Source organism: Eschrichtius robustus, chromosome 17 (genome assembly GCF_028021215.1).
Source record: "Eschrichtius robustus isolate mEscRob2 chromosome 17, mEscRob2.pri, whole genome shotgun sequence".
In the NCBI taxonomy this organism is placed as follows: domain Eukaryota; kingdom Metazoa; phylum Chordata; class Mammalia; order Artiodactyla; family Eschrichtiidae; genus Eschrichtius; species Eschrichtius robustus.
Genome location: NC_090840.1, coordinates 24,723,275 through 24,750,983, shown reverse-complemented (window position 1 = coordinate 24,750,983; position 27,709 = coordinate 24,723,275). Strand labels below are relative to the sequence as shown.

The 27,709-nt window shown below is 44.4% G+C and overlaps 1 protein-coding gene across 2 annotated transcripts in view; it reads left to right on the top strand.

Annotated features, from left to right (window-relative positions):
* PAG1 (phosphoprotein membrane anchor with glycosphingolipid microdomains 1) overlaps nucleotides 1–25,849 on the top strand; it is a 140,961-nt gene extending 115,112 nt beyond the window's left edge. For both annotated transcript variants that reach the window (XM_068526030.1, XM_068526029.1), the window contains exons 4-9: nucleotides 7,233–7,438; nucleotides 9,119–9,170; nucleotides 12,773–12,869; nucleotides 15,255–15,859; nucleotides 19,889–19,948; nucleotides 24,317–25,849. In XM_068526030.1, the coding sequence (XP_068382131.1) occupies nucleotides 7,314–7,438; nucleotides 9,119–9,170; nucleotides 12,773–12,869; nucleotides 15,255–15,859; nucleotides 19,889–19,948; nucleotides 24,317–24,688 (1,311 nt within the window). In that variant the 5' untranslated portion in view covers nucleotides 7,233–7,313 and the 3' untranslated portion in view covers nucleotides 24,689–25,849. The remainder of the gene's footprint in view (nucleotides 1–7,232; nucleotides 7,439–9,118; nucleotides 9,171–12,772; nucleotides 12,870–15,254; nucleotides 15,860–19,888; nucleotides 19,949–24,316) is intronic.
* Nucleotides 25,850–27,709: the final 1,860 nt, after the last annotated feature.

Below are 27,709 nucleotides of genomic sequence, written 5' to 3'. Positions count from 1 at the left end.
CCAGTCGATCATGTGTAGGGTGGAGGCAGCACCATGGAGATTTCCCCACCAGCTAGTCAAGCAGGCAAGCCAGCTTCTGGAACCCCTCACATCCCCGAGAAATTTCAGCCTTGTTTGAGAAGACTGAGAAAAAGAATTTCTTCTTCTAATTCTTACCATCTCTGAAGGCCAAGTCAGTATCTACCTCCTCTTGGATCCTCGGAATTATTTACTCATTATTAATGCATTCAACTTATGTATTAAGTGCCTACTGTGTGCCACACACTAGGACTACAGCTGTGAACAAGATAACGTCTCTCCACAGCCTCCCTCTTGGAGCTTGGACCAGTGGAAGAGACATACACAGGGCTTCATCACTCTACTCTTGAGTGATGCTATGAAGGGAAAAGCTTGTAAAAAAAAAAGGCAGGGGGGCTTCCCTGGTGGTGCAGTGGTTGAGAATCTGCCTGCTAATGCAGGGGACACGGGTTCGAGCCCTGGTCTGGGAAGACCCCACATGCCGCGGAGCAACTAGACCCGTGAGCCACAACTACTGAGCCTGCGCGTCTGGAGCCTGTGCTCCGCAACAAGAGAGGCCGCGATGGTGGGAGGCCCGCGCATCACGATGAAGAGTGGCCCCCGCTTGCCGCAACTAGAGAAAGCCCTAGCACAGAAACGAAGACCCAACATAGTAATCAAGCAATCAATCAATCAATAAAAAAAAAAAAAAAAAAGGCAGGGGGCCTAAACTAAACTGGGGAGGGGGAAACAGCGTCAGAAAAGCTGCTCCAAGGAAGTGACATTTAAGCTGAGACCTGAGGGATGGTTAGGCTTCCATCAGATGAAAATGTGCGAAGACGGCCAAGAATAGTTAAGGCTCCCCTTTCCTTTGAGAAATGTAAGGCCCAGGACTGTGAGGGAGGGAAGAGAGAGGTGTGAATCAGATTCCTAGGAGAGGAGGAAGACGTGACGTGTCATCGCTGAGAAGGGGCCAGAGGAACGCCAAGCTTGGGGACACATTGAGATCGCCAGTGTGGAGACCTGGTAAGGGTGGTGAGGATTCACGTACAGAGAAGCAAGTAATTCCAGTGCTGGGACCTTTTTCAAGAGACCTCAGGCTGCTTTGGTGACAGTACAAAAAAGGCAGGTGGCTGTGTTTGTTCCAGAGCTAAGGTTTTGCCTTAAGACATACTTGGCTTAATTTTTAACTGTTTGCCTGATGTGCTCTTCTCTTTTATTCTCCTTCTCTCCCTTACCTAATAAATTATTCATTAAATTTGCATTTTGAGAGTCAGCTTGGGAATCCTCCTTTCGCAGAAACATGTATTCAGTAAAAATTTCTTGACTGGCTCCTATTTGCCAGCTCATGGAGATGCTGAGAATGTGGTGGGATACAAGATGGATATATCCCTGCCCTCAAGGAACTTTTAATTCAGATCAGATGAGCAAACGTGCAAGGCAGGAAGAAACAGAGCCTAAAGTTCAAACTGCACACTTTGTGAAACAGCCCATTAAGACTTGCTTATGCAAATTGAAGACCCTTTACCTGGACTCCTCACCCATGTCTGTCAGAATCATTTTCTCCCCCTCTCTCTCTCTCTCTCTCTCCCCGACCCCTCTCCTGTTCTCACATGAGATTTACCATTAAAAATAAAAAATGAACCTTGGGAATTGGTTTTCAAGTCAGCATAGGAGGAACAACAACCTTAGAAGGCATTCCTTACCCACCAAAGTCACTCGCCTTTTGGCTTTTCTGAAGGCAGAAACCAATACGGCGGCAGAGCTTTGATAAGCAATAAACTATATTACTTCTGTAATGTAAGTTTAATGTATTTTTGAAGACAAGCGACAGCCACACACACACTCCCGAAGGGTCAGATTTCCCATTTCCCATGGGGATCAACAGGTTTAATATGCACAAGAAGAAATCAGGTTACGCTGACAGATGGCCTGAAGGATTTATAACCCGCTCTTGGGATGAATGCCTGGCTCTTGCCACAGCAGCAGCAAGCCTTGATGGCAGCAGGGCCAGTTTGGTGATGTCAAGGCTTCCCAGGTTCCTTTCTCTCGTGCTTCAAGCTGCTGCAGGCAGACATGTCAACATATGGCTCCATAGTGATGTAAAATGATTCGGGAAACCATAAAGAAAATCTTACCTTGGAGTCCTTTACCACCTTCCGCCCTTTGGGTGTGTTTCCCCCCGACTCAGGGAAAGAGAGAAGCGGGGATATCTTGGAAACAACTGGTATGGCAGAGACCCTTGGGCCTTAGCAGGGCCCTGGTGGACAGTAGGCGTTCTCTGAGGTGGCTCCGTGTTTACAGCAGAGCCGCTTGACTCTCACGCAGAGTTCAGTGTACAAAGCTTACCTATAGCAGAGCCCCTTTGGTCTGCAGAGAAGTTGACCCGAATTTGAATACTTGAGCTTAAAACTCTTTCAGGAGACCGGAGACTTCAGTGGAGAGGTTCAGGCTTCCATAGCCTGTGCATCTGCCCACGTGCTTCACAGGACAGAAGCCCAGCAGAGAATTTAGGTGTTTGGTTAATCTGTTGCTCGTCAAGTGTCATTTTACCACATGGTTCCCACACACCTCGTGATGACCCGGGAAGGAGGCGTTCCCATGGCGATGGGTCCTTGGACTCCTTATTTCGGCCATTGGTAAGGAGTCATGTAGAGGTGGTTTCCAACATGCTTAATTATGAGTCAACTAGGACAGCTGTAAAATGGTAATGACCATCATTACTGACCTCAACCGGCTTCAGAGGAACTAACTGTCTGCTTCTATAGCTAATCTCACTGGCCGTCCCAGCTCCACCAAATCATACAGAATTTGCAGCGATCAGAGCACCTACCTGTTAAATGTGTTTGGCTAAAGAAATAAATAGCTGGTAGTTGGGCTGCAACTTTCATTCATTTCATCCGGTTTTTGCTTTCTTTTTTGTTGGAATTGAATGGGGTGGCGGATATTCCAGGCTAATGAAGACAGCTAAAAGGCTCAGCAGAGGCACCAACAGAAAGAATAACTGAGGTCTGTCCTGGAGGAGCCTGCTGATTAGGGCTGAGAATAGAATTATACTGTCCCCTTGTGGTTAAAAATGGCACCTGCTTTTAAAGTAAAAGGCCTTCGGTTTTTCTCGAGATTGAATCACTTATTGATTAAAATCATGAAAGGAATGGATACAAAAGTATGAGTGATTATGGAGCTTCTAGTCCAAAATAGTTATCCAACCCTACTTGTAAAAGAATCCCCAAAAGCAGTCCTATAAACTCAGGCATCGACCTTTCTCAGGGCCAAATGACAATTTCCCACAGTAGTCTGAAATGATATAAAATTGGGGGGTGGGCGAAATGCCACTGCCCTTGTCAATATCATGCATTAAATTACAGTCACTGGTCATGATTGTACGTCAGTGCAGCCAATGATGAAACCTATTCTGAAACAAAAAAATTGATGTACAACTATTAAACTGCTATTAATTAATCTATTAATAACTATTAATCTGCTATTTCATTAGTATTATGATCTTTTGCAACACATCTTAGTGGGGCATTCAGGTGCTGTAATAAATGTTTGTTGAGGCACGGTGAATGGTCGTCCTTTGCTCTATGTTGAATAACTCATAGAATATTTACACATGTGGTCTGACAACGGGATATTTTTTAACTTTGAAGAAACAGTATTCTATAATTGAATGCAATTTTATTGAGACAGGTAGGAACAGGATGGAGAGAAATAGGCTTAAATATCTCCTTGAAAAAATCATGAGAGATCGCCCCAAATGGTTCATGTATTTCTGCTGGTGTGGTCTGATTCTGGATGCTCAGGAAACATCTTACTTGATACAGGAATTAGCAGAAAATTAGCTGGTCCCCAAGGCCAGTAGCAACATCAGGGACTCCGCAGCCTTGGATTATCTTTTCCACGTGGACCTGGTTGGTAAAGGCGCACAGCGTATTATATAGAAAACCCTTGCTCCTTCGGGGGCCCTTCCTTTTCAGGGTGACTTCTTACTTCCCGGACCCTGTGCCTCGCTGTCCTCATTCTCTCTCTCTGTCGCTAATCCTGAGAGAAGCCTTGAGTCTCAGGGAAGGACACCGATGCCCCGCCCTGCTCAAAATGAACTCCACGAAAGAACCCTGAGCACTGCATTTAAGTTCAGTGAAACCAGTGCAAGAGGGTCCAGCCTTGGGGGGAAAGTCCATTCCACTTCTTGGAAAGCCCTGGACCATCCACACAGGGCTTCCACTCTCATCCCCACCAAGAGGGAGGAATGTGGAAGTCATACGTGTACATCTACACACACGGGGGAGGGGCAGTCCGTCTACACGCGGTGAGGGGGTAATCTACATACGCGGTGGGGGGAGGGAGTAGTCCATCTACACAAATGGGGCGGGGGGGGAAGGGGTTAGTCTACCTACACACACGGTGGGGAAAGAGGGGGAAGTAGGCCATTTACACACACTGGGGGGCTCAGTTCATCAACACACACACGGGAGGGGTAGTCCGTCTACACACATGGTGGGGACAGTCCGTCTACACACACGGGGTTGGTGGGGGGCGGCAGTCACGTCTCAACAGCAGATAAGCCACGAAAATTTAAGAAGGAGATGACCAGAGAAGAAATGGGCAGGAGAATTATGGAAACAGAAGACCAAAAAGAGAAAGACCAGGAGAGGAGAGTACCAGTGGTGCAGACCTTCTCTAAAACTGGAACAATCGCACTGGGAGGGAGGTCATGTGTGTGTAGACCCCCGCACACCACTGGCCCCTGCAAGGGTAGGTGCTCCTGCTGCACTGCCACCACAGCTGTGACCTGTGTGGCTCCTGGTCGAGTTGCACATAGAGGTTTCTGAGAGGTGGAAGCTGCCCACACAATTGGAGCCCTTGCCCTTAGGGGTACAATGTATTGATAATCTGACTCAGAAACAGTACCAGATGATGATCTTGCTTTTCCCTGTGAGATTTTTTTTGTCCACGATGAGAACTTTTGTAAAAAAGCATTTCTGTCAGTAGCTTTTCTGCAAATTCTGGTTGAAGGGGAGTGATCCAGGAGTTTTGACACATTTTCTCTGAGTTACATCCTTTATTCAGTAGCTGGTAATAATCTGTTTTCACCCTTTTTCTCCCCACACTGTTCTGCTAGTTGGAGTACCACATAATTCATTATATTCTGTCGCCTCCCCCTGTTGAGAGAGAGAAAGAGAAAAGAGAAACGTGTACCAGAGGTGGAGCGAGGGGCCTCCTGGATAGATATGTGCCTTTTGAATAATTCACTCAGCAAACTATTTTCTAAGGACAGGGAACTTTATAAATAGACATTGATTAAATCGTTGTACGAATGAATGAGCGAAGGAAAGAAGGAACACATAAACGCCTGCACAACAGACATCTTTTGTTTGTACCTCCTAAAATGTGTTATGCATGAACCTGGATCTGGATATAAAAATTTATTTCATATATATTCATAGGTCCCCGTCATTCATGTGCTTGAATATATTTTAATAACTTGTGGTGCCAATTTGTAGTCTAAGTTTAAAGTGAATTATTCATTGTTTCGACAAATCATAAGAGAAGTGCTGGTGATTTTCACTCAGTTATAAGCTGTCCAGGGGCAAACAGGCAAAGGCAATTTGACCATCCATTACTGTATGCATGTAGTGTTTATAGGTATAATATATAACCAACACAGGAAGAAAGAAGTTCTGTATTACCCAGGAAGTTGTAATTTATTTATTTATAGAGCATTAAGAAGTGTTCATGTTGGTTCAAGGCCATATAGAAAGCAATCGACTTCATCTAGAAATCTCTCTGCATGCTTGCAGATAAAATTTCTTTTTCTCCAGCTTTTTATTACTTGTCACCTTTAAATATTGAAATAAATGTGAAATGTTTCACCTGGAGAAAATCTGGTCTCGCTGAACCACAGTGACTCCGTAAGCTCCCCAGGTGCTGGCTTGATGTAGATGCTCATTGATAGCTACATAACAGTCCCAGGTCTGTTAGGGAAGCAAATGGAAATGCAAACATCAACCGTCTTTTTCATGAAAAAAAAATGTTTTGAGTTTTGATGAATTATCATGACAAAAATATTTATTTGCTGACTTTACTCATGAATCTTGAGATGAAGTTAAAGGCTGTTTAAGTGAGAATGTTCTAGAATTGTGCAAAGCAAATGTTCTTTAAACAAGGCGTCTCTGACGAGAGATCATTGTTAATTTGATATAGCACTCTGTTTTTCAAAATCTAAAAGTCTTAAAATATTTCACAGAACTCATTGGCCATTTTCATTTAGAAGCGCTGTAGCTGGACCGGGGAGCGGTAGCCCCCAGTGAGAAGGAGCGCCCTCTAGGGGCTGAGGCCACTGGCGCTGGAGTCAGAGCTGGCTGGTCTCATATTCTCCGCTGCCACTGAGCGTGGTGACACCGTCAGTGAACTTAGTGTCTCTGAAAAATGGGGATTAGCCGCGCCTTCTTCACAGCCTGGTGGCAGTGATCAAATGAGGAAAGCACTCGAGTCCCAGGCACATGCAGGGTACTAATACGTCCTAGCTTTTATACTCAATTTGTAGTTGTTTATAATTAGGTCTTATTTGCTGCCGGTGATGCATTCTTTGCGTAGACTTTCAGCCATCCCTTTGAAAGTGGACTTATTGAGTGCTTACAAAGTTTAGTGAAAGCCAGCCCTGAAAATAAAGTCACATACTCAGAATAGTTAACTGTTTATGAAGGTGAATGTAAAGACAATCTATTTCATTAATTGTATTGGCCTTAAACCTTCTCGAAGAGAAGCAGGTTTGGGGAGTCGGGGTTTCAGGTGGGAAAGATGCAAACTACATTTTTGTGAAAGCCGTAATAAATGCTTTACACTGTTTTGGCAAAAAAAAAAAAAAAAAAAAACAAGGGAAAACAAATAAGCATTTATTCATTTCCTGTGGAGTACTTGGAGTCTTAAATTTATTTGAAGACATTAAGAATCTATCCCCAAACATATCCAAATAACAAGACATCCGTTGCCTCAAACACTGCGCTAGGCACTGCACGCTCCTGCTTTGTGTTTTGGGTGAGAAAACAAAGGCCTGGACCACAGAGGGGAACTTGCCCAGAGGGAGTTCCAAGTCGAGTCCAGTGCATTCTGCACACACCTCCCTGCTCTGCTCAAACGCCCCCTCCACCCCACGCCCCACCAGGAACTTACTCCCAGATTCCGGCATTTCACTCGAGAAGTTGTCAAAACACACGTTGTTCTCTCTGCAGGAGGACGCAGCCCTCTGCCCCCATGTCACCACCTTGGAAGGACTGACCAAATCCAGCAGCCTGTGCCACTTCCCACCCACCATGGGACCCGAGGGAAGCTTGCTGAGTGGGGGACAAATGCAGATCACCCTGTGGGGAAGCCTGGCAGCTGTGGCCACCTTCTTCCTCATCACCTTCCTCATCTTTCTGTGCTCCAGTTGTGACAGGTGAGAGCAGTGCATGTCTACTAGAGCCTTAAAATTACATGTGTCCTGGACCCAGAAGACTTTCTATATAAAAAGCCTGTGATGAATGGCATCTCACTGCATAGACGTTCCCAGAAACTCGTATGTTAGATTAACTGACTTCTCTGCCGCAAAGGAGCCCAGGACACTTTTTATTAGTTCAGTGAAAAGCCACATCTGATTTTCCTGGGGAGCACCTGGAAGAGCCCTTATGTATGAAACTTCCCAGAAGGAAATTTTTGCTATTCTTATGAGCACACCCTTGTCAAAATGTGTATTGTCTTTTTCCATCTGTGGACATTTGGAAATCTAAGTATCATGTGCATTAAAGATACTCTTTTTTGCTGCAATTTGAGAGTTACTGAGAATCTTTGCTGCTCTGTAGCTTTCAGGGAGTCATTTTATTAAGGATTTATTATCTAGAACTGCAGTTTCTTAAGAAACAGATTCATTTTTTCTACAAGGGAAACATTCTGTGTATGAAATAACCATCTTGTCTTATTTTAGAATTATACTTCTCTCTCTCTCTCTCTCTTTCCCCTCCCCCCTTCCTCCCTCTTTGTCTCCCTCATATACAATAAAATGTGTAACCCCTCCACCAAAAAAAAAAAAAAAAAAAAAAATGGAGATCTTTGCTTGGAGAGAAGCAAAGTCCTTTCTAACCAGGAGTGATTTTCCAGGTGTTCAGACATTGTTACAACATATGCAGCTCTCTGGTGAGGGCTGCTGCTGGAAGCCAGTGCAGACCAGCTGACAGCCAGCCCTCTTCCAAACTCTTCTCAATAACCTTGGAAGAGACTGGACAAGTGTCATTTAAAAGTCTGGATATGGTGGCTTCGTGCCCTAAAGTCTCTGTCAAGAGGGGAAAATCCAGACTCCCTGAATACAAGTAGCCTCCAAATCCCTGCCCGGTTTGGATCCAGGACTCCAGGGCTGGGAGAGAGACTAACTGGCCAGAAAGCTGAAGAAATAGAAGCAAAGCTAGAGGAGTGTTTGTTCCCCTGGGCCTGGGAGGGCCTGCCTTGCAATTATTTATGCTCCCACTAGGTGTCACTGTTGCCTTATACATCTATGGGAAAGGTAGGCTCTAGTACTGATGGCTTTCTTTAGCCTGTCCCGAGTAAAAATAAATTCTATTTTTACTCGATGGACTTTTCCATAGACTGCAAGTACATATGACTCATCCTGAGAGCATGTAACCTCCCCAACAAGCCAAAAGTTGTATTTTCTTTATTTTCTCAATCCCATGGCAGTGTGTGACTTTGCAAAGACTGAATTAAGAAAGATGAAGAGATGAGAATTGTTGATTTCCTTAAAAAAAAACAAAAACAAAAAACTCATTCTAGTATTCTAGATATAAACAGTTTCTAGTCAGGAAACTGCCCCGGTCCTCTTGTTAACTTGTATTTTCTACTCCTGGAGGAAGGGGAGGTCCAGAGAGGTGACCAGCCCCTTGCTAGGACTTGACTCCCTCGGACCCTGCTGCCTGCAGCGGAGGGGTAGAGTGAATTGTCCGGCTTCTGCTTCCTTGGCAAAATAAACTTGGTTTTTAAAAGAGAGATTATTTAAATGTTGATCAAAGTTTGAATAGGAAAGGGGAGTGTGTGTTTGATTTTAGATGGCACGTTGGATGTTACAGCCATGTTTCCTTTTCTGTTTCAGGGAAAAGAAGCCGAGACAGCACAGCGGAGATCATGAGAACCTGATGAACGTGGTGAGCACGCGTGCACGAGTTTTAAAGCATCAGCTGCTTATCTAAAGCAGGTCCCTACAAGCTTACAAGCTGAAGGAAACCCAGGGAAGCAATTCAGCCAGAGTTAACTGGCTGCCTGGGCTGTGTCCTCTTGCTGCAGGTTTATATTCACCGTGGCTAGAGGCCTGTGCAATTAACCAGGTTGTTGGGAGAGCCTCTGAAACGGATGCAATTGTGCCACTGCTGGAAAGATCCTCAGATAGTTCCAACCTACTGCAGGGATGTTTCTGTTTTGCCTCTGCTGGGCTCCAGCCGGTGTATTAGTTGGCTAGAACTGTCATAACAAAGGACCATAAACTGAGTGGCTTAAATAATAAATTTATCATCTCACAGTTCTAGAGGCTAGAAATTCGAGATTAAGGTGGCAGCAGGGTTGGTTGCTTCCGAGAGCTGTGAGAGCACATCTGTTACAGGCCGCTCTCCTAGCTTCCCGTGGTCGGTTGGCAGCCTTTAGTGATGCTTGGTTTGAAGATCTCTGCCCTTACATCGTGTTCTACCTGTGACTCTTTACACCGTCTTCCCTCTATGTGTGTCTGTCTCTGTCCAAGTTCCCCTTTTTTAAGGCCTCTGATATGACCTCATCTTAACCTGTTTCATCTGCAACGATCCTGTTTCCAAATGAGGTCAAATCTAAGGTAGAGTTCGGACTTCAATATAGGAATTTGGAGAGGATAAAATTCAACCTGTAACAGCTGATCATTAAGCTAACTGGAGCCTGGGACCCCCAGCATCCTAGATGTGGCCTGGCCTTGCTGGATTTTCTTGCTCTGTGTCCTAAACGGTCCTGATCGAGCCCCGCGGGCCTCTTGGATCCACCCAGATAGGGAGCAGCCTGGGCATCCTGGTCCCACCTCATTCTCTCCCCTCAGGCCCATGCCCTTAACTGGCTGAGCAATTCCAGCAGCTGGGGATGGGGCCGCCCTCATATTCTCAAGGCTGAAACAGGGAAGATGCTTCCTGTCCCAGACATAATTTCTCAAGATCAGACATAAACTGGTTGGAGGAAGAAGGGGCAAAAAGGAAAGATGGATGAGTGAAGTATGTCGTGTGAGGTCTGGTATGAAACACGCAGCCAGCAGCCAGGTTCCAAGCTCACCCAGGAGGCGTCCCGGGCGCCCTGCCCTATGATTGCGGGATTCTTCCAGGCCAGGCAGCAAAGTGGTCAGCCCTCCTCTCCTGGGAGCCCCTGGGGAGTTCCTTCCTTTCATCTCTGTATGCAGGCGGCTCACCGCCCCCCCACACACACACACTGCAGTCTCTGGTTGTCTATGTCCCCACTTCTCACCTGCCCCCAGCGCCTCTGTTGGATTGCCGCTGTGCAGGTACTCAGAGGGCAGGTGGGAGAGGAGGTGGTGCCTCCACTGTGGCTCCTCCCACGTGCAGGTCCCAGGCCCCAGCTTTCTTCCCCTTCCCACTCTCCTTGGTGCCCGTGGGCAGGAGAGGCGGGACTGGGGGAGAGGCTTCCATCTCCATCACCCTCCCCTCCTGTTGTCCTTCTAGAGCAGCGGTTCTCAAGCATGGCCTGGACCAACATCACCACCTGGCGTTTGTTAGAAGACTCGGGGGGGTGGGGGGTGCTGGGAGCAAGCCCTCCGGGTGATCCTGATGTTTGCTCAGGTGTGAGAACCTCTGTTCTAGACCTTCGGTTCCTGCTCTCCTGCTAACGCCCAGCAGCAGCCCTGGGTGAGACGGGAAGAGAGTGGCGGGTGGATAAAAGGAAGATCTGACTCTCCATGTGCAGTGTCCTTCATTAATAGCCCCCCATAGCCTCTCTCATATGAATGTGTGAGCAAGGGAGTGCACGCTAGAGCACGTTTGCACACACACATCACATGGCTCTCTTTACAAGCTTCTATCCTAGCTTCTCAATTTTCTACAACTTGCAGAGTCTCCATCCCAGGCCTGAGAAGTCCCTGTAGTCAGCCAGCCTTCCCCACCCCTGATCCCGGCTCTGACACACACCCCGACACACACCGATCGCTCCACAGCCCCAGAGGAGCTGCCTTTAAATCCTAAGGTGAAAAAGGCCGGCGGGGGTTTTCCCATGGCTGCATCTGAAGCTGCAGTGAGAGAGAGGCTCCCTCCTGGCTTCTGTGTTTGGAGCTCCAGCAGGCGTTTTCTTGTAGAAGCTAAGAGAAGAAATAGTGGTGAGAACCTAGAGTATGATAATTCAGCTGTGACGGATTGACTGGGCTGTTATGGGCCCACCTGGGAGCCGTCCTCCCCCACAGCTGACTCCTGCCCAGGGGTGACGTCATTTCTGTGCATGGGCACCTGTGTCTGCAGCCGCCCTGCAACCAAACACAACGACCCGTCTCATGGGGTGCACGGGATTGAAATAGCTGACTCCCAGTAAACGTTTGGATCATGATGCAGCATGAGCTATTTGCTCTGTTATTATTACTTGGTTCCCGAGTCAGAGAATTTGTGAAGCCAGCTAGCCAAGGTTGTGGTGCTATTTACATCAGAACTTCCCAGGTGGACTCCTGGAACATGGTCCGGTGTGGCCTCCTGGGTCCCGCAGGCCGTGCATTCCATGAGCGGGATGGGGGAACAGATCATATCAGCAGTGATTCAGCTGCTACGTGGGACCAGCTGCATATTTCAAGAAATATGTGAGCTACCAACTTACCTTCAGACTAGTCATAGCTGTAGCTCAGCCTGGCGTATCATGCCATGTACTGTCTACCCATGCTAGCCCAGTAGAAAACAATCAATGCCATTCTTCCCTCCAAGTGTCCTGAATTTGTTTGTGAGAATAAGAAAGGTTTGCAAACCTACTTTTTAGCATATGATGGTTTTAGTGAACCTTGAAGCAGAGACTTGGCTGATTATGAGTCTCAGACATCAGTGACATTATCTTTGATCAGATTTAAGTCCCTTCCCTTCAGATGACAAAGGTGATGTTTTCCTCGGCATGACACACCCTTAAAAAGGGTAACGTTTCCGGCACCCCTGGGAGAAGGATGAGGCCTCTCTCTGCTGGAGCTGATTCTGATCAGCCCTGGGGCTTCTGGTCCCCCTCACCTTGAGCTAAGGGACCTGATAGCCCACAACCTGCCATAGCCTATTTGTCATTACCAGATGGGAAGCTCTGTGAATGGTGGCCTCGGAAGATTCCCAGGACGGCCCTGTCCAATAGAACCTTCCTCCAAGATGGAAGTGTTCTGTAACTGCCCTGATAGGGTAACCACAATCCACGTGTGGCCACTGAGCCCTTGAAATGTGACTGGTACAACTGAGGAACTCGATTTTATTTCGTTTCGCTTAATTTAAATCTAAGCAGCGGATTTGGGTTTTGTTGTTGTTCTTTTAATTTTTAGAAGAAGCCATGGAGGGAATTCCCTGGCGGTCCAGTGGTTAGGACTCTGCACTCTCACTGCCGAGGGCCAGGGTTCAATCCCTGGTTGGGGAACTAAGATCCCACAAGCTGTGTGGTTTGGCAAAAAAAAATAATTAATTAATTAATTAATTTTAAAAAATGACAGCCCCCCCAAAAAAAAAGCCATGGATATTCCCCTCCGCCACGCAGTCTGATTCTTTTGGTGCCTTTGTTTTTGCAGCCTTCCGACAAGGAGATGTTCAGCCGTTCAGTTACCAGCCTGGCCACAGACGCACCTGCCAGCAGCGAACAGAATGGGGCACTCACCAACGGTGACAGTAAGTTCTGCAGAAATACCAGCTTTCCATGCAGGCCTCATCACCTGAGAAAGGGCTAGGTTTCAGAAAATGTAGCTCAAAAACTAGGAAATGTGTTTGTTCTTGCTCACCTTTTGTATTACTACCAGTTTTAGCCAAAAAAATCTCATTTGGATGAAAAGTTAATATCTATGAATTGGCTTCTGTGTGCCATTGCTCTGAGATTTGTATGTGTACTAACTCATTTATGCTAACAACTATAAGATTACTATGACTAATATTACTGCCCTGTAAGGTAGGGATTATTACTCTTCACAATTTACAGATGAGGCAACTGAAACATTGCTGCTGCAACACATTACCACAAACTTAGTGCCTTAGAAGAACATAGGTTTATTAACTTGGAGCTCTGGAGGTCAGAGTCTGAACCGGGTCTCCCTGGGCTAAAATCAGAGCATCAGCAGGGCTGCGCTTCTTCCCCAAGGCTCTAGGGGAGAATCTAGTTCCTTGCCTGCTTCCGCTGCTAGAAGCCTCCTGCATTCCTTGGTCCTGGACTTCCCTCCATCTTCAAGTCTCTCTCCGACTCTCCTGCCTCCGTCTTTCACTTACAAGGACCCTCATAGTTACACCGGGCCCACCTGGATGCCCCAGGCTCCTCCCCATCTCAAGATCAGCTAATAGTTCATCAGTATCCTTAATTCCTCCCTTGCCGTGGAGTGAAACACACTCACAGACTCCAGGGATTAGGACGTGGATGCCTGGGGGAGGTGGGGCGCATTATTCTGTCTGGCACAGACAGGTTAATAACTTGCCTAAGATGTTATGGTCAGTGCTCTGGGGATCTATAATTTGAACCCTCGATCTGACTCCTGGGTACACCCTTAGGACCACTCTGCACGCTGCCTGTTTCACGCCCAGGATGTGCTTGCTGACAAAAGTCACAGCTACATTTCCACTCCCCAGTTTACAGAGCGCTTTCGCCTGGGGTAGCAAATCCTCCTCTTACCTCCATTTACAGACAAGGAAACTGTGGGACAGTCAGGATTGACACCGGAGGCTTCAGACTCCAGTGCCCGTTCTCTGTCCGCCGTGACACAGACATCTAAATCCAGAGGGCAAAAGTTCATCCCCTCCTTGATGATCAAGTATTTAGAACACAGTGGGTAATGACGGTAACTTCCGACGAGGGATCCATTATCATTTTTCCCAGATACTCTTCAGGGACACTATTTCTAGTCCCCCTAAAGAGAAGTAGTCTTTTTTTTTTTTTTCAGGACAAGAGGTGAGCACTTTATTTCTTCTTTCACTCATTTCATTTTTCATGTAAAAGCATAGTGGGGTCAACCATGCATTAGACACTGTTCTGGACTCCAGGGTCTTAGAGAATCCCAGTCTAGTCAGTAAAAACAAGTGGGTTAAAAACTGTAAGTCATAAACCCACACACACAGATGTAAAGAATATATACGATATATAAGGAATATATATATTATATAAAGTAAATATATATGAATATACCAGTACAAATACATGTTTAAGTATATATTTACACTTACATACACATATATATAAAGAATATATAGTATATAAAGAACATACAGTGGAGAGACAGTAATTTAATAACTGGCTCATTGCAGTGTAAGTACCCAAAGGGTACTCATTGGACCTCATTGATGAATGATGTATCCCCAGCACTTCAACCATCCCTGGCACCTAGGAGGCACTCAAAAAACATTTGACAAAGGGATGACTGAATGGCTCCACGCAGTAACATTTCTGTAGCGATCTAAGAATTTCAAATACGAATTTTCTAATTTGAGGTAAAAATGTTGGCGCTGGGAGCCAGTAAGATGGAAGGAAGAGCTTGAAAGAGGCACAGGGTAGGCGGACCCTTTGGGATACTGCTTTGGGCACATTTTTGCCCCATTGTTTCCACTGTCTGTCAAACAAAGTGACCTGTGAAGGGAGATGGATGGCTCCCAGGTATTCCCTCCACACGAGAGGAGGCCAGTAGGGCTGGGAGAGTGGCTGCCACACATGCCCCCCCTTTGGAGCCCAGCCTCCCACAGTTTGGCCCTGTGCAGTGTCACTTTCATCCTCTGGTCACTTTGGACACTGCCTACAAGAAGCCCATCAGGAGTAACAACAAATACTGTATCACTGTGACCCAAATTGATAGCCAAGACAATTTATTAAATACTGTATTGGAAAGATGTAATGGATGGCTTTAGTTTACACTGTGATTGAAATAAGAATATCCACTAACAGTCAAAACATCTGTAATTTACAGCCTCAAGTCAAATAAAAAACCAGCACCTTGATTTCACCTAACTTGACATCATCTGATTCACTGTAATAATTATGTCAGAAATTGTCTTCCTCCACTTTCAATACTCCCACTGCTTTAGTTCTTTCAGAAGACAGCACCATGACCTGCATGCAGCATTACGAGGAAGTCCAGACCTCAGCTTCAGATCTGCTGGACTCCCAGGACAGCACAGGGAAGTCAAAGTGTCATCAGAGCCGGGAGTTGCCCAGAATTCCTCCTGAGAGTGAAGTGGACACGACGCTCAATGGAGAAAGCGCGGACGGGGACCAGGGTCTGGGGATGGAGGGGCCGTATGAAGTGCTCAAGGACAGTGCCTCACAAGAAAATATGGTGGAGGACTGCTTGTATGAAACCGTGAAAGAAATTAAGGAGGTGACGGCCGCCGCCCACTCATCTCGGGGCCACAGCAGCAGGTCGAAGTCAACTTCCACTGTGAAGGAGCTTCCGGGGCCCCAGGCCAGTGGCAAAACAGACTTTGCCGAATACGCCTCTGTGGACAGAAACAAAAAGTGTCGACAAAGTGCTAATGCAGAGAGTATTCTTGGAAATCCATGTGATCCAGAAGAGGAGGCGCCACCCCCTGTCCCCATTAAACTTCTGGATGAAAATGAAAACCTTCAGGAGCAGGCAGAGAGTAAAGCAGGAGAAGAAGGAGCCGCCGAGGGGACCAGTGAAACAAACAAGGTGGGCTCCGGCGCATTGGTTTCAGAGCTTTTGTCACAATTGGGCGTCTAGCTGATCCTGGGGCTTTTGCTTGCACGTTTTTCTAAGGAATACATGCTAGCACCTTCACGTGCGTTGAATGGTGGATGCTGTTTTCATGTAAGCTGTGTTTGACTTTTTTTTCCCCCTCCAAGTAATAAAATACTGAAAGCTCATGTTTACAAACGATTTCTCTCTTGGCACCTTCCTTGGATATTTTCCAGTTTTTGCATCATGTCTAATTGGGGCAAGTATTATTTTCTTCATCTTGAAGACCAAAAACTGGAAAGACGAGACTCTTTGCCACCCATTTAGCCTCTTCCACTTGTTACCAGCCCAAGGCAGTGGGGTGATCTCCCCCCTCCCCGGGTCCCAGAAATCAGAGCACAGGAACCGGCAGAGGGGACCAGTTCACAGGTGCCACTGGGCGTATCTGATTATGTATAGACTTTTATTTGAATCAAGTAAGAGATTTTGTTTTGTGACAATTTCTAAATAATAACCTGTAGCTCTTAAGTGTAGCTATTCAACGGAGCTCTAAAATGTACTAACAATCCCCGAGCCTTCTCCGTGGGTGTCTCATAAGCTGATGTCTGAGCCACAGTAGCTTGGGATTCACATCTCCAGCTGTCAGCATTTCCTTGGGATTTAAACTAGGCCCTACCTTCTTTAGGCAACTGATATCTAATTTCCATTCTCTGCAGAGAAAAAAATAGGGTTCTCTTCTCAAGTTTTGGTAGGAAGGCCAAGTAGGGACTAGTCAGTCAATAGTAGCCTTGAAAAAGTTGTGGCGTTCATGATCAAAAGGGGAGGCCTGGCTAGGGTTATATAGCTTATACCAAGGAGTCATTCTGTGTAGTGTTCTCTGAATGCATTTCAGCTTTTCGTTTTACCCGTAAAGTCAGCCATTGAGAGCCTCAGTAAAGTATTTATGAATATATTTGTAAAATGCAAAAATGCAGCCTAATTTTTTGCCCTTTGTATAACTAAAGATAATAAAACTAATGTGACATTTATGCTGCCTAAAGCAGTTAAAACTTCTTTACTTATAAGCATTTGAAAGATAAGAGAGTTGACTGTCTAACCACTGCTAAGTAAGCAATTCTCCAGATGTCACATTAGAGACTGGAAATATCCATCTGGGAAGCAGATTACCTTTCTAGAGTAATACAGGAATGAATAATCCATCATCTCCTTATAAACCATCCTAATTTTAAGTGATTGGGAGAACTTGAAATGTTTAATATTCGTGCATTTATTTGCAAAAAGATTTTAATGAGCACCTACTATAAGCCACATGATATAGGTGCTGGGAATACACTAGTGAACAAAACATATAAATGAACAAAAATCTCTGCCCCCATGGAGCTTACATTTTAGTGAGGAGATAGAGACATAAATACGTATGTAAGTAAAGTATGTGGTATCTTAGAAGGCTTTAAAGTTTAAAGGAAAAAATTAGAACAGAACCCGGGGGATTGGGAAAGTTGGGTGGGAGCACAGTTGTGAATAGAGTGGTCAGGGTATGCCTGGCTGTGAAGGGGCATTTGAACAAAATGTTAAAGGAGGTGAGACGGTGAGTTGGTACACATTCTGGGGGGGCAGAGCAAATGAAGTAGAGGGAATGGCCAGTGTGAAGGTCCTGAGGCCAGAGCAGGCCCGGCCTCTCCAGGAAAGAGGAAGGGGTGGGCGTGGCTGGAGAGGGGAGAGCAACGCTAAGAGGAGTAGGAAGAAAGGTAAGCAGGGCCCCAACCCTGTATGGCCTCGGCTTATAATCTGAATACAGTGGGGTCACTCGAAAGCCTTGAGCAGAAGCATGGCTTAATCTGGGTCTGGAAAGGATCCCTCTGATGGAGCTGAAATTCACCTATGAAGAATGGAAGCAAGGAGACCAATTGGGTAGCCATTCTAATAAGCAAGACAAGAAACAAGGTGGCTCGGATCAGGGCAGGAGCAGCAGAAGTAACGAGAGACACTAAACTAGTGCCAGGAGATTTGTTGATAGACCAGATGTGGATGAAAGAAAGAGGAAGCAACGAGTCCGGGGTTTGGCCTGAGCCACTGGAAGAATGGAATTGCCATTAACTGAAGTAGAAAGGACCGTAGGCAGAGCAGATTTGGGAGGAAACTTGGGTGTTCAGGGCTGGACATATTGGTTTGAGATAGATATTGGTCATCCAAGTAGAGATGTCAGAGAACAGCTGGATGGAGGGACAGGTTTACGAGGAAGGGCCTGGGCTGGGTTTGTACATTTAGAAGTCAGCAGCAGACATTTGTTTTCAAAGCTGACATCAGATGAGATCACTGCATGAGTACGTGTGAATGGGACCTAGAAGAGTTCCAAGGAAACAGGTCCAGGAAAGAAAAGGAACCAGCAGAAGAGAGCAAAATAGGAGAGAAAAACAGAAAAGTACAGTGTCCTAGAAGCCAAGGGCAAACTTTCAGGGAGGAAGGACTGACCCCTGCATCAGATGCAGCAGGTGGGTCAGGAGAGATCAGTTACACGGTAGACATCAGTGTCCTTGACGAGAGCAGTTTCACTGAAGTGAAGAGGCAGAAACTGGAGTGAAATGGGTTTAGAGAGAGAATAGGAAGAGAAAAGTTATTTGAGTGACTTTTTTAGACAGCTCTCTTAAGAGGTTTTACTATAAAGGAAGGAGTAATAGAACTGGAAGAAGGTGGATTGGTTTTGTTTTTAGAATAAATAGCCTGTTTTTACATGGATGGGGATGACTCCATAGAGAGGGGAAAGCTGATGATGTGGACAAAATGGGAGAGATGCTGGAGCTTATATCCATGAGTGGGTGTGAGGGGTCAGAATCTAGTGCACAGGAGGAAGGGATCACCTTATAAGGAAGGAGAAGCATGGAAAGTTCATCTGTGGCAACTGACAGGAAGGAAGATACATGAACGCAGAGACTGGGGGCAGGTGGGAGAGGTAAAAGTTTATAGAAATTTCTCTTGTTTCCTTCACTTTTCTCAAGGTCCTCAGCTAAGGATGAGGATGGGTGAGGAGGTGTTGGGAGTTTGGGAAGAGAGGGCAAGATGTGAAGTAGGGAGCTAGGAGACCAGGGACCAGGTGATAGAAGGATTCAGAGCAGCATTAAGGACTCACTTGAGGGATGAGTTCACCAGTGACCAGGAAGGGAGTGGAGTATTTAAAGTATGACAGTGGAGTTTGACAGGGCAGAAAGGAAGGACGCCAAGGAGAAGCGACGCACGGAAAAAAGTTTTGCAGGATTGTAGGAACTGGGTTATGGGAGGAGTGAGCTTGATCGAGGAGTGCTGGTCTGAAGGGGATTGCAAGGAGATGGGATGGTGGGGTGGCTGTTTAGGGTAAGAGAAGTCCGAGGTGTAGCTGGGAGAGTGAGCAGTGAGGTCGGGGGGAGGACATGGTCGGGGCAGGGAGGTCAGGGATCTGGGGCAGGCTTGGAAGGATCCGTGTTTGTTGCAGTCAGCAAGAATTCAGGCAGGAGATGCGTTAGAGACAGAATCAGTGAACCAGGAAACAAAATCATTGAGAAATGAGGCAGGGAGCAAGCCACAAAACGTGAGCTGATTTCCCGACTAGCTGTGAAAAGTTTCCAGATGACTTAAGAATCTTCCTGATGGCTCAGGCAAACTGTAGAAATATAAAATTCAGGCATTTGATAAAGAAACCATGTTTTTTTCTTAATCAGTCTTTCCATCTTTCATTGATGATCAATCTTTCAGTGACAATTAGGAATTGAAACAGTAGTCTACATAACTGTTTGTTTTATTTGTACCTACAGATTCAAATAAAAAATCAGAAGAAGTTTCTCTAAGTGTAATACTACTGGGTATGCAAAAACATACTTTTTACATGTTTATTCTTCAGGTGCTTTATATAATTTCTTGGTAGAAAATAATTTCTTCTCTAAAAATCATTTGAAAACATTTTTGTAGATAGATGGATCAAAGCATATGTACAAGAAAGGTTAGATTATTGACTTCAAACTCCCTTCTCTTGGTTTATGTTTCTTCTAACAGAGATTTAGTTCGTTGTCATACAAGTCCCGGGAAGAAGACCCAACTCTCACAGAAGAAGAGGTGAGTTTTGTTAGTTTTTAAATAACCAGAAAGCTCATGTAATAGAGAATAGCACCTCCTTCCTTGAGTAAATGCACTGTCATGTTACCCTTTGTCTGAGAAAGCTAAAGGACCCTCTTAAGCATATGGTTGGAGATCAGGGTTTGGGGATGTTGGCTTTATAATGGCTCAGAGAGAGTGACCGGCAGATGGTAAGACAAGAAAGAGGACATGATGAACAGGTCAGCTAAGTAAAGAAAACTCAGTAGGGAAGAAGGAGCAGACAAAAATAGAAAGGGGAGGGGAGAAAAGAGGAATGAGAAGAGAGAAATGTTAAGTGTGGGAGCTTTAATCAGTCAGGAAGTCCCCTTTAGAAGGAAGTTAATAGTAGGTTGGAAAATACAGGAAATTGGAGCAGGTGGGTGTAGAGAATTTGCTCCAGGCTGGGAGACAGAGGGAGAAGGGCTTAGGAATTTGGGAGGCTGAGAGCAGGGAACTTCAGGAAGTACATGTCCAGCTTGGAGGTAGAGTCAGACATGGCCACCAGCAAGAAAGGATGATATATTCTCCCAAGCACCAGGGCTAAAGATTCACTGGTTAAACTTTCAGTGAGCATTAAAATTGTAAAAGCCAGTATTTATTGTGTTATTATGTCAAGCTAGACTCAGAGAGAGCTGAACACCTTAATTTATCTAGCTACATATAGCCTCTTTCTGGAATGCCTAGCTTAGTAAATTTTGTACATGTACAGAAGCAATGTACATATGCTGGTACATCACCTCCCATATAGGACTCTGAGTATTAAAATATGAAGCTAGACTACAATCCCACATTGAAAGCTGAAGGAGCAGAAGTGCTTTCCTTAGGTGATGTTGCCCAACCCCCTCCATGTTTCCTGCTCCACGGAATGGACCTGCCATCTATCCACCTGGTTGCACAAGCCAAAAGCCTGGGGTCATCCTTAACACCCCATTTTCCTCACTGTCCTCAGATGCAGTCAGTAGCAAGTCCCTTCGGTTCCACCTCCAAAGTAACTTTCATGCACCCCCCCCGACCCCTCTCCTTCTCCACTGGGCCCTCCTCCCCTCATGAGACTAAGGCAGGACCCTCCTACCAGGGCCTGTGGCAGCTCCTTTGCCTCCTCCAGCGTTTTTCACTGTCCCGGAGCCATCCCATTTGGAATAAGAAATATGGGAATTCCCTGATGGTCCAGTGGTTAGGACTCTGTGCTTTCACTGCCGAAGGCGCAGGTTCAATCCCTGATCAGGGAACTAAGATCCCACAAGCCGTGCAGCCAAAAAAAAAAAAGGGTGGGGGGAAGAAAATAGAATATAAAAGATTTGGAAACTAATCCTTTAAAATAAATTGAGACAGTAAAATTTTAAGTTACTTTTCTTCTTATCTTACATTTGTTTGTGGCTTTTGAAAATAGGACCTTGTTATACTGATGAATGTTTAACATAGAATAAAGACCTATGATTCCTGTATATTCATTTTAGGAAGAAGATTTAGAAAAAATAAATATGGAAATCATTTATTTTTATATTCATGTAATATAATGTTAGACAGTCCAGACTGAAACTGAGACCTGAATTTTAAGTACTATTATCCCAGTTTAACAGAATGATGGGGGAAGGGTTGAATAGAAAAAGGAGAGAAATGGGGAAAATGGAGTAATTTATGAGAACATAATAACAATTTACAGACCGAATAATAATGATGAAAGATTTTAAAGAGAAAAATTGCAAAGCTAAATAGCAAGGGGGCTTGAAGAGAAACCTTTTATTTATACAAAATAAAAATAATAGTCGTAGGAGACAGATACTCAAAAGGAATATTAGAAGACTTGAGAAACGTTGATAAGAGTTCAAATTTCAAATGACATCTTCTGCACATTTGGTTCATGCTCAGAGATAATATTAAGTTGTAAGTTAATGAAAGAGCCTACAATTAAAAAAAAAAAAAAAAGACTATAAAGACCAAGAAGACCCAAGTACTTACAAAGAGTGGGGGGCATTAATGGCAGGGACCATGGGGAAGAAAGTAGGGAAGAGAAACAGAAATGGTGGTGAGGGGTCAACTCTCATTACTCTCACAGGTAAAGGTGTGTTTGTCCTGATGTTACCCCTGAAGGTGAGGCATAAATATCTAGGATGCTGGTTCCCTTCATCACTGTCATCCATGACTTACCCCTTTATAATCTGTCCACATTTTTGGCTTGGAACACCTTATAAATAAAAAGTTCCATATGTTTGCACCTCCCTATGAAAAGCAGAGGATTTTTTTTTTTAATTCTTCCTAAATGGAAAGAAATTCTAATTCTTCATTTTGAGAGTAATATTTTCCCTAAAACCTCTAAGGTGAGAATGTTAATTTAACAGTCCTGAAAATGGTCAGATCAACACGGCAAGAGTTTCCCAAAGGTTATTCCTCTGACTCAAAACCTTTGGCTTGTCAAGGCCTGGCATATCTGAGCCACCAGCCTGTAGTGAAAAGTCCTCATGCAAATGACCAGTTAACATGCGGCAGGCGTGTCTTAAGAAGCTTTGGAGGCCAGCTGGAAGCTTCCTGCACAGTATGTGAGATGTGTGAGAACAGGACATCTCTCCCTGTACTTGCAAAGCCAAGCATCTGTCAGGAAGTATGTTCATTTATTTCCTGGGTGTTTGAATAAATCAATCGCTGTGGCAAAGATAAATACAGGTAATGAAGAATATGCTTACCTATTTCCAAACATGATTTCTAACAATAAAACAATACCTCCCATATCCCTTAATCAGTCCATTTACTCTATCATCCATTTTTCTATCAAAGAAAATGAAATCTCTCCTGATATTTGTGGCTACATGAGGTACATTAGTGAGACTGAGTAGGTGTGCTTGGAAAATAGCCCACTTTTCCCATAGGAAAGAGCATCCCATAAGTTGATTGTCTTCTAGTTTTCTTTCTGAGTTGGCTGGTTTCAAATAAGAATGAATTTTCCCACTGAAGGAAATGTAGCCCCGTCTGTAAATGTATATTTAACCAATAGTATGCAATGAAGTAAAAAAAAAAAAAAAAAAGTGGAAAACGATACTCTGACAGATATAGGTATATGACCAACCAGAATCCAGGAACTACTCTTCAGATCTTTGTGATGCAGGAAGAGTGGATCAGACAGTCTAGTTCAGTGCTTCTCACACTTTAGTGGACGTCAGAATCAGCCCATCTGGGACCCCCCCACCAGAGTTTGTGACTCAGTGGTTCTGGGGTGGTGCCCCACAGTTTGCCTTTCCAATAAATGTCCAGATCCCGCTGCTGCTGGTTTGAATCTCACCCTTTTGAGAATCACTGGTCTAATACGTGTTTTTTACCCTTTTTCGTAAAGCAGTCAAACCTTTTTTGCAGGTGAAATATCATTCTGATAAAGAAATCAAATAAAACCTGATCTGTGGTCAGGTCCTGGGGGTCTTGAGCTGCCCACTCCACCTGCTCTCCTCAAAGCCCTCAGGAGACCCAGAGAGGACCTGGTTTTCATAGAATTATGCTACTTACAAAGTTGTAGATAACACATGTAATTGTCCTGTAGTTACATACTCCAGGATTAGCACAGATAATGAAGAACCCATTTTGGGGTATGCAGTCAAAGGAAGTGAAACCACTGTCTTGAAGAGATATCTGTACACCCATGTTCATTGCAGCATTATTCACGACAGCCAAGTCATGGAAACAACCCACGTGTCCATCAAGGGATGAATGGATAAAGAAAATGTAATTTTATACACACACATATACGTACGTAATGGAATAGTATTCAGCCGTAAAGAAGAAGAAAATCCTGCCATTTGCAGCAACATAGATGGACTTGGAGGGCATTATGCTAAGTCAAATAAGTCAGACAGAGAAAGACAAATACTGTATGTTCTCACATATATGTGGAATCTAAAAAAGCCAAACTCATAGACATAGAGTAGAATGGTGGTTGCCACAGGCTGGGGACTGGGGGAAATGGGGAGATGTTAGTCAAAGGGTCAAACTTCCATCTATAATAAGTTCTGGGGATATAATGTACAGCATGGTGACTAGAATTAACAATACTGTATTATATACTTGAAAGTTGTTAAGAGAATAGAACTTAAATATTATCACTACACACCAGAAAAACGGCAATTAAGATAATGGAGTTGTTAACTAACCTTATTGTGGTAATCATTTCACAATATGTGTATCAAATCATCCTATTGCGCACCTTAAACTTATATGTGTTGTGTGTCAATAATATCTCAATAAAGTCTTAAAGGGACACACACACACACCCCCATAGTCCTAAAAATCTAGCTTATCACTAAAAAGGGGGAGGGAGAAATCAAGCTTGAAACATGTTTATTCACTTCACCCTTTGTTTTCTAGATCTCGGCAATGTATTCCTCAGTACATAAAAAAGGACAGCCAGGGAACAAATCAGGACAGTCACTTAAAGCGCCAGAGTCCACCTATACCTCCATCCAAGGAGCCGCTCCGAGGTCGCCCTCTTCCTGTAACGATCTCTATGCTACTCTTAAAGACTTTGAGAAAATTCCCAACAGCGTCAGCACTCTTCCAGCAGCAGGGAGGCCCAGGGGCGAGGAGCCCGAGCCAGATTACGAAGCAATACAGACTCTAAACAGAGAAGAAGAGAAGGCTGCCCCGGAGACCAACAGCCACCACGGCCTTTTCCCCAAGGAGAATGACTACGAGAGCATCGGGGACCTGCAGCAATGCCGAGACATCACCAGGCTCTAGCAGCCTGGAAGACAGCCCAGCCAGCATAGGACCGGCCAGCAGGGCCAGTGCTGCTGCAGAGCACAAGAAGCGGTGTCAACCACGCTTCATATGCTGCTTTCGGAAATGGAAGGTGACTGGAGGTGCCGAAACTGCTTCTCAGTTTGGGGAACGGTGAGGCACGCACCCTACTGCCAGGGCACTGGCACACCCAAGCACACTTCCCTCATATGCCCACACCCTCTGGAAGGATCCCAGCTGTCAGTGGTCTCACCCTCTTTGTGAAGAAAGCCACCCAGTAAGGAAGAACAGCACTCATCAAAAATCACAGCTGACCTGCCTGAAACACTGCCACTCACAGGAGCCGGCTTTCTCTCCCTCTCTCCCCTTTCTGCTGCCTGCTACTAATGGTAAAATGAATGGCTTTCTTCCCCTTGAAATCTTCCGATTTATCATGGTTCATTCCAAGGATATCCTCCCACCAGCCTGGTCTTTGCCTTCAACGTGGGTGTTTTTCGATGGTAAGAAATTGTGGTTGCTGCTTTCCTGCCGCTCCCCAGTCCCCTTCCAGCAGCTGCCCCTGGGAACCGAGCCCGGCTGGTGGGTAGGATTGGAGATGTCCCTTGAGCTTCTTAGCTCTTTATTCCTTCCGATATGGGCAGTCCACGTCAGCAGCCTCTCCCAAAGTACTTGAAGTCATTGTTAGATGCTTTATTTTATTTTTATAGTCAAAATGGTTTTTTCCCCAGTATTTGAAACTCTTCAGAGCCTTTTCAGTATTTTCAATGAATATCGCGGTACTTCCATGCTTCTTTTAGCCCAGAGCTCATTCCTCCAAAACAGAGAGCCTTAATCTCTATGTTGGGACACAGACCGCATGTTTGGATGGCAGCCACGGCTTCCATTTCCCAAGGGCTGTGAACTTGAATGTGTATTTCTGATGATCCCCACTGCCACACCGGCCGTGTGGGGTTTCATACACGAACTGCTCCCCTAAGGTAATCTATCTGAGATTAAAATATAAACATTTATTTTTGTTATATAAATTTATAAGGTATTTTATGTTTAACGCCTAATTTCTAGAAAGTGCCAGATAAAATGTATATTAACTATTTTGATTTGATGTACAATGATTTGTATTCTCATTTTGAAAAGACACCATAAAGCACATAAGCTGGATAATTATGAGTAGTTGTTACCTTTTTTCTAACCAAGTGTTGAAAACACTGAAGGTTTTTAAAGACTTGACTTTTCAAATGGTACTTGGAGCTCCTGGTCAAATCATCTGGCTCGCTGGAGAAATAAGTGGAATAAACATAAATGATCATTTTCAATGGTTTGTGGTGGGAAGTACTGAAATATTTGACATGGTAAAAATGGAAGGAGGAACAAGATATGACTAGAGATGACTGTGAACAATTAACCTCAAGAAGGTATTATAATTTCATTAAGTTTTAGCTACTTTTTTAAGAAGAAGGTGATGAATTCTGCAGCCTGGTGCTTGCAGATGTAAATTGCCTATTGGGACTTTTTTTTCCCCTTCATTTTACAAAAATCAGTTGCTGAAATTACTCAGATTGAGAGCTCAGCCTGGTTTGAATTTAATCATCTCTCTAGATTTTATAAGGCCAACATTGGGAAGCTTGTTCACTTTTCATTTTAAAATGAACCTGGTTGAAGTGCTATTATGCAGTGTGGGCTACAGAAAAGGAGCTTTTCCTACACTGCTAAAGAAAAATAAAAAGAGGCAATTATTCTGTACTGCTGTGACATCTGTGACTTTTCAGATTGAATAATCTTGCTGTTTTCACTCATTATGATAAAGAATGCAATTGGGAGGGTGAAGCATCTTGAAAATTGTAGGGACCAGCTCCCGGGCATGTTTTTTCCATTCCTTGCATTCATGGCTTGATTTTTGTGACTGCTCTGTAATATGTTTCTGAAATTGTAAAGTAGCTCGGTTGGGGTAAATTGGTTGGTTGTCGTTATTTTTCAGTCAGCCTGGTCTCTCCCATGAAGACTTCATGTGTATAAGCACAATCATCATTGATCAAAAAATCATGGCAGAATAACCTTGGATTAGGGAGAAGTTTATCTGGAAGGTGCAAGGCCCCATGCTCTCTGAATTCACATCCTTTGTAAGCACTGGTTCGCCCAGTGAGTCTCCTTGCTTAGTATGAATGAGTTTGACCCGACAATCTTGACTTTGTGGGGTTGCTTTGTACCTGGTGACAGCCGTGTCACACTGCACACCTAGCATTGTGCATGCTGCAGGCTTGTCCCTTAGGAGCCCCTGGCTGCTCAAAAGTTGTAATTCATGATGTCTTACTTATTGCCAGGGAAGTGGGTATGATCTCTAAAGGGTAAAACCATTTCTAGGTAGAGAAGCTCTTTATAAATAGTCATATCATCTTGAAATTTCATTATCAGAATCCCCCCAGCAGTTTCAAAACCAAGGCTATGCCTTATGGCCATAAAGTATGCAATGAAATATCTCTCTTGACTTGAAAACCTGTGCTAAGAATAAGTTGTGATGTAAAGTATTAAAAGGAACTCTAAGACCCTCCAGAACAAATCCTAAAAGCATAAGTGATAGCACAGTCCATGAGTGTCGGGGGGAGGGAGAAGCAGAATAAACTTCAGGAGATGGTCCTGCTCTTTAGAACACTGGGTAACTTACTGAAGTATATTTATTGATGCAGCATCACAGTTTGGACCCTAAAGTACAGTATTTCATAAACTTCATCCCTTTTTACTTTATTTGTTGAAAGTTTGTGCTAGAATCTTTGAGTTGGAAGCCTATGGCTTCTTTTTAAAAAAATTTCATCTTGAATTAAATGCTACATAGTTTAAATATATGAAAGGATATTATAAAAAAAAAAAGAGTTTACTATATCTTTAAAATTTTGACACCCATATTATGTATGCATTCAACTATAATAACCTAGGTAGGTGAAATTATACAAAAAGATAAAAATAAGTTTTAGGAAATTTTTTTCGTCATGTAAATCAGAATTATAAACCTATCTTGCCTAAAAGTAG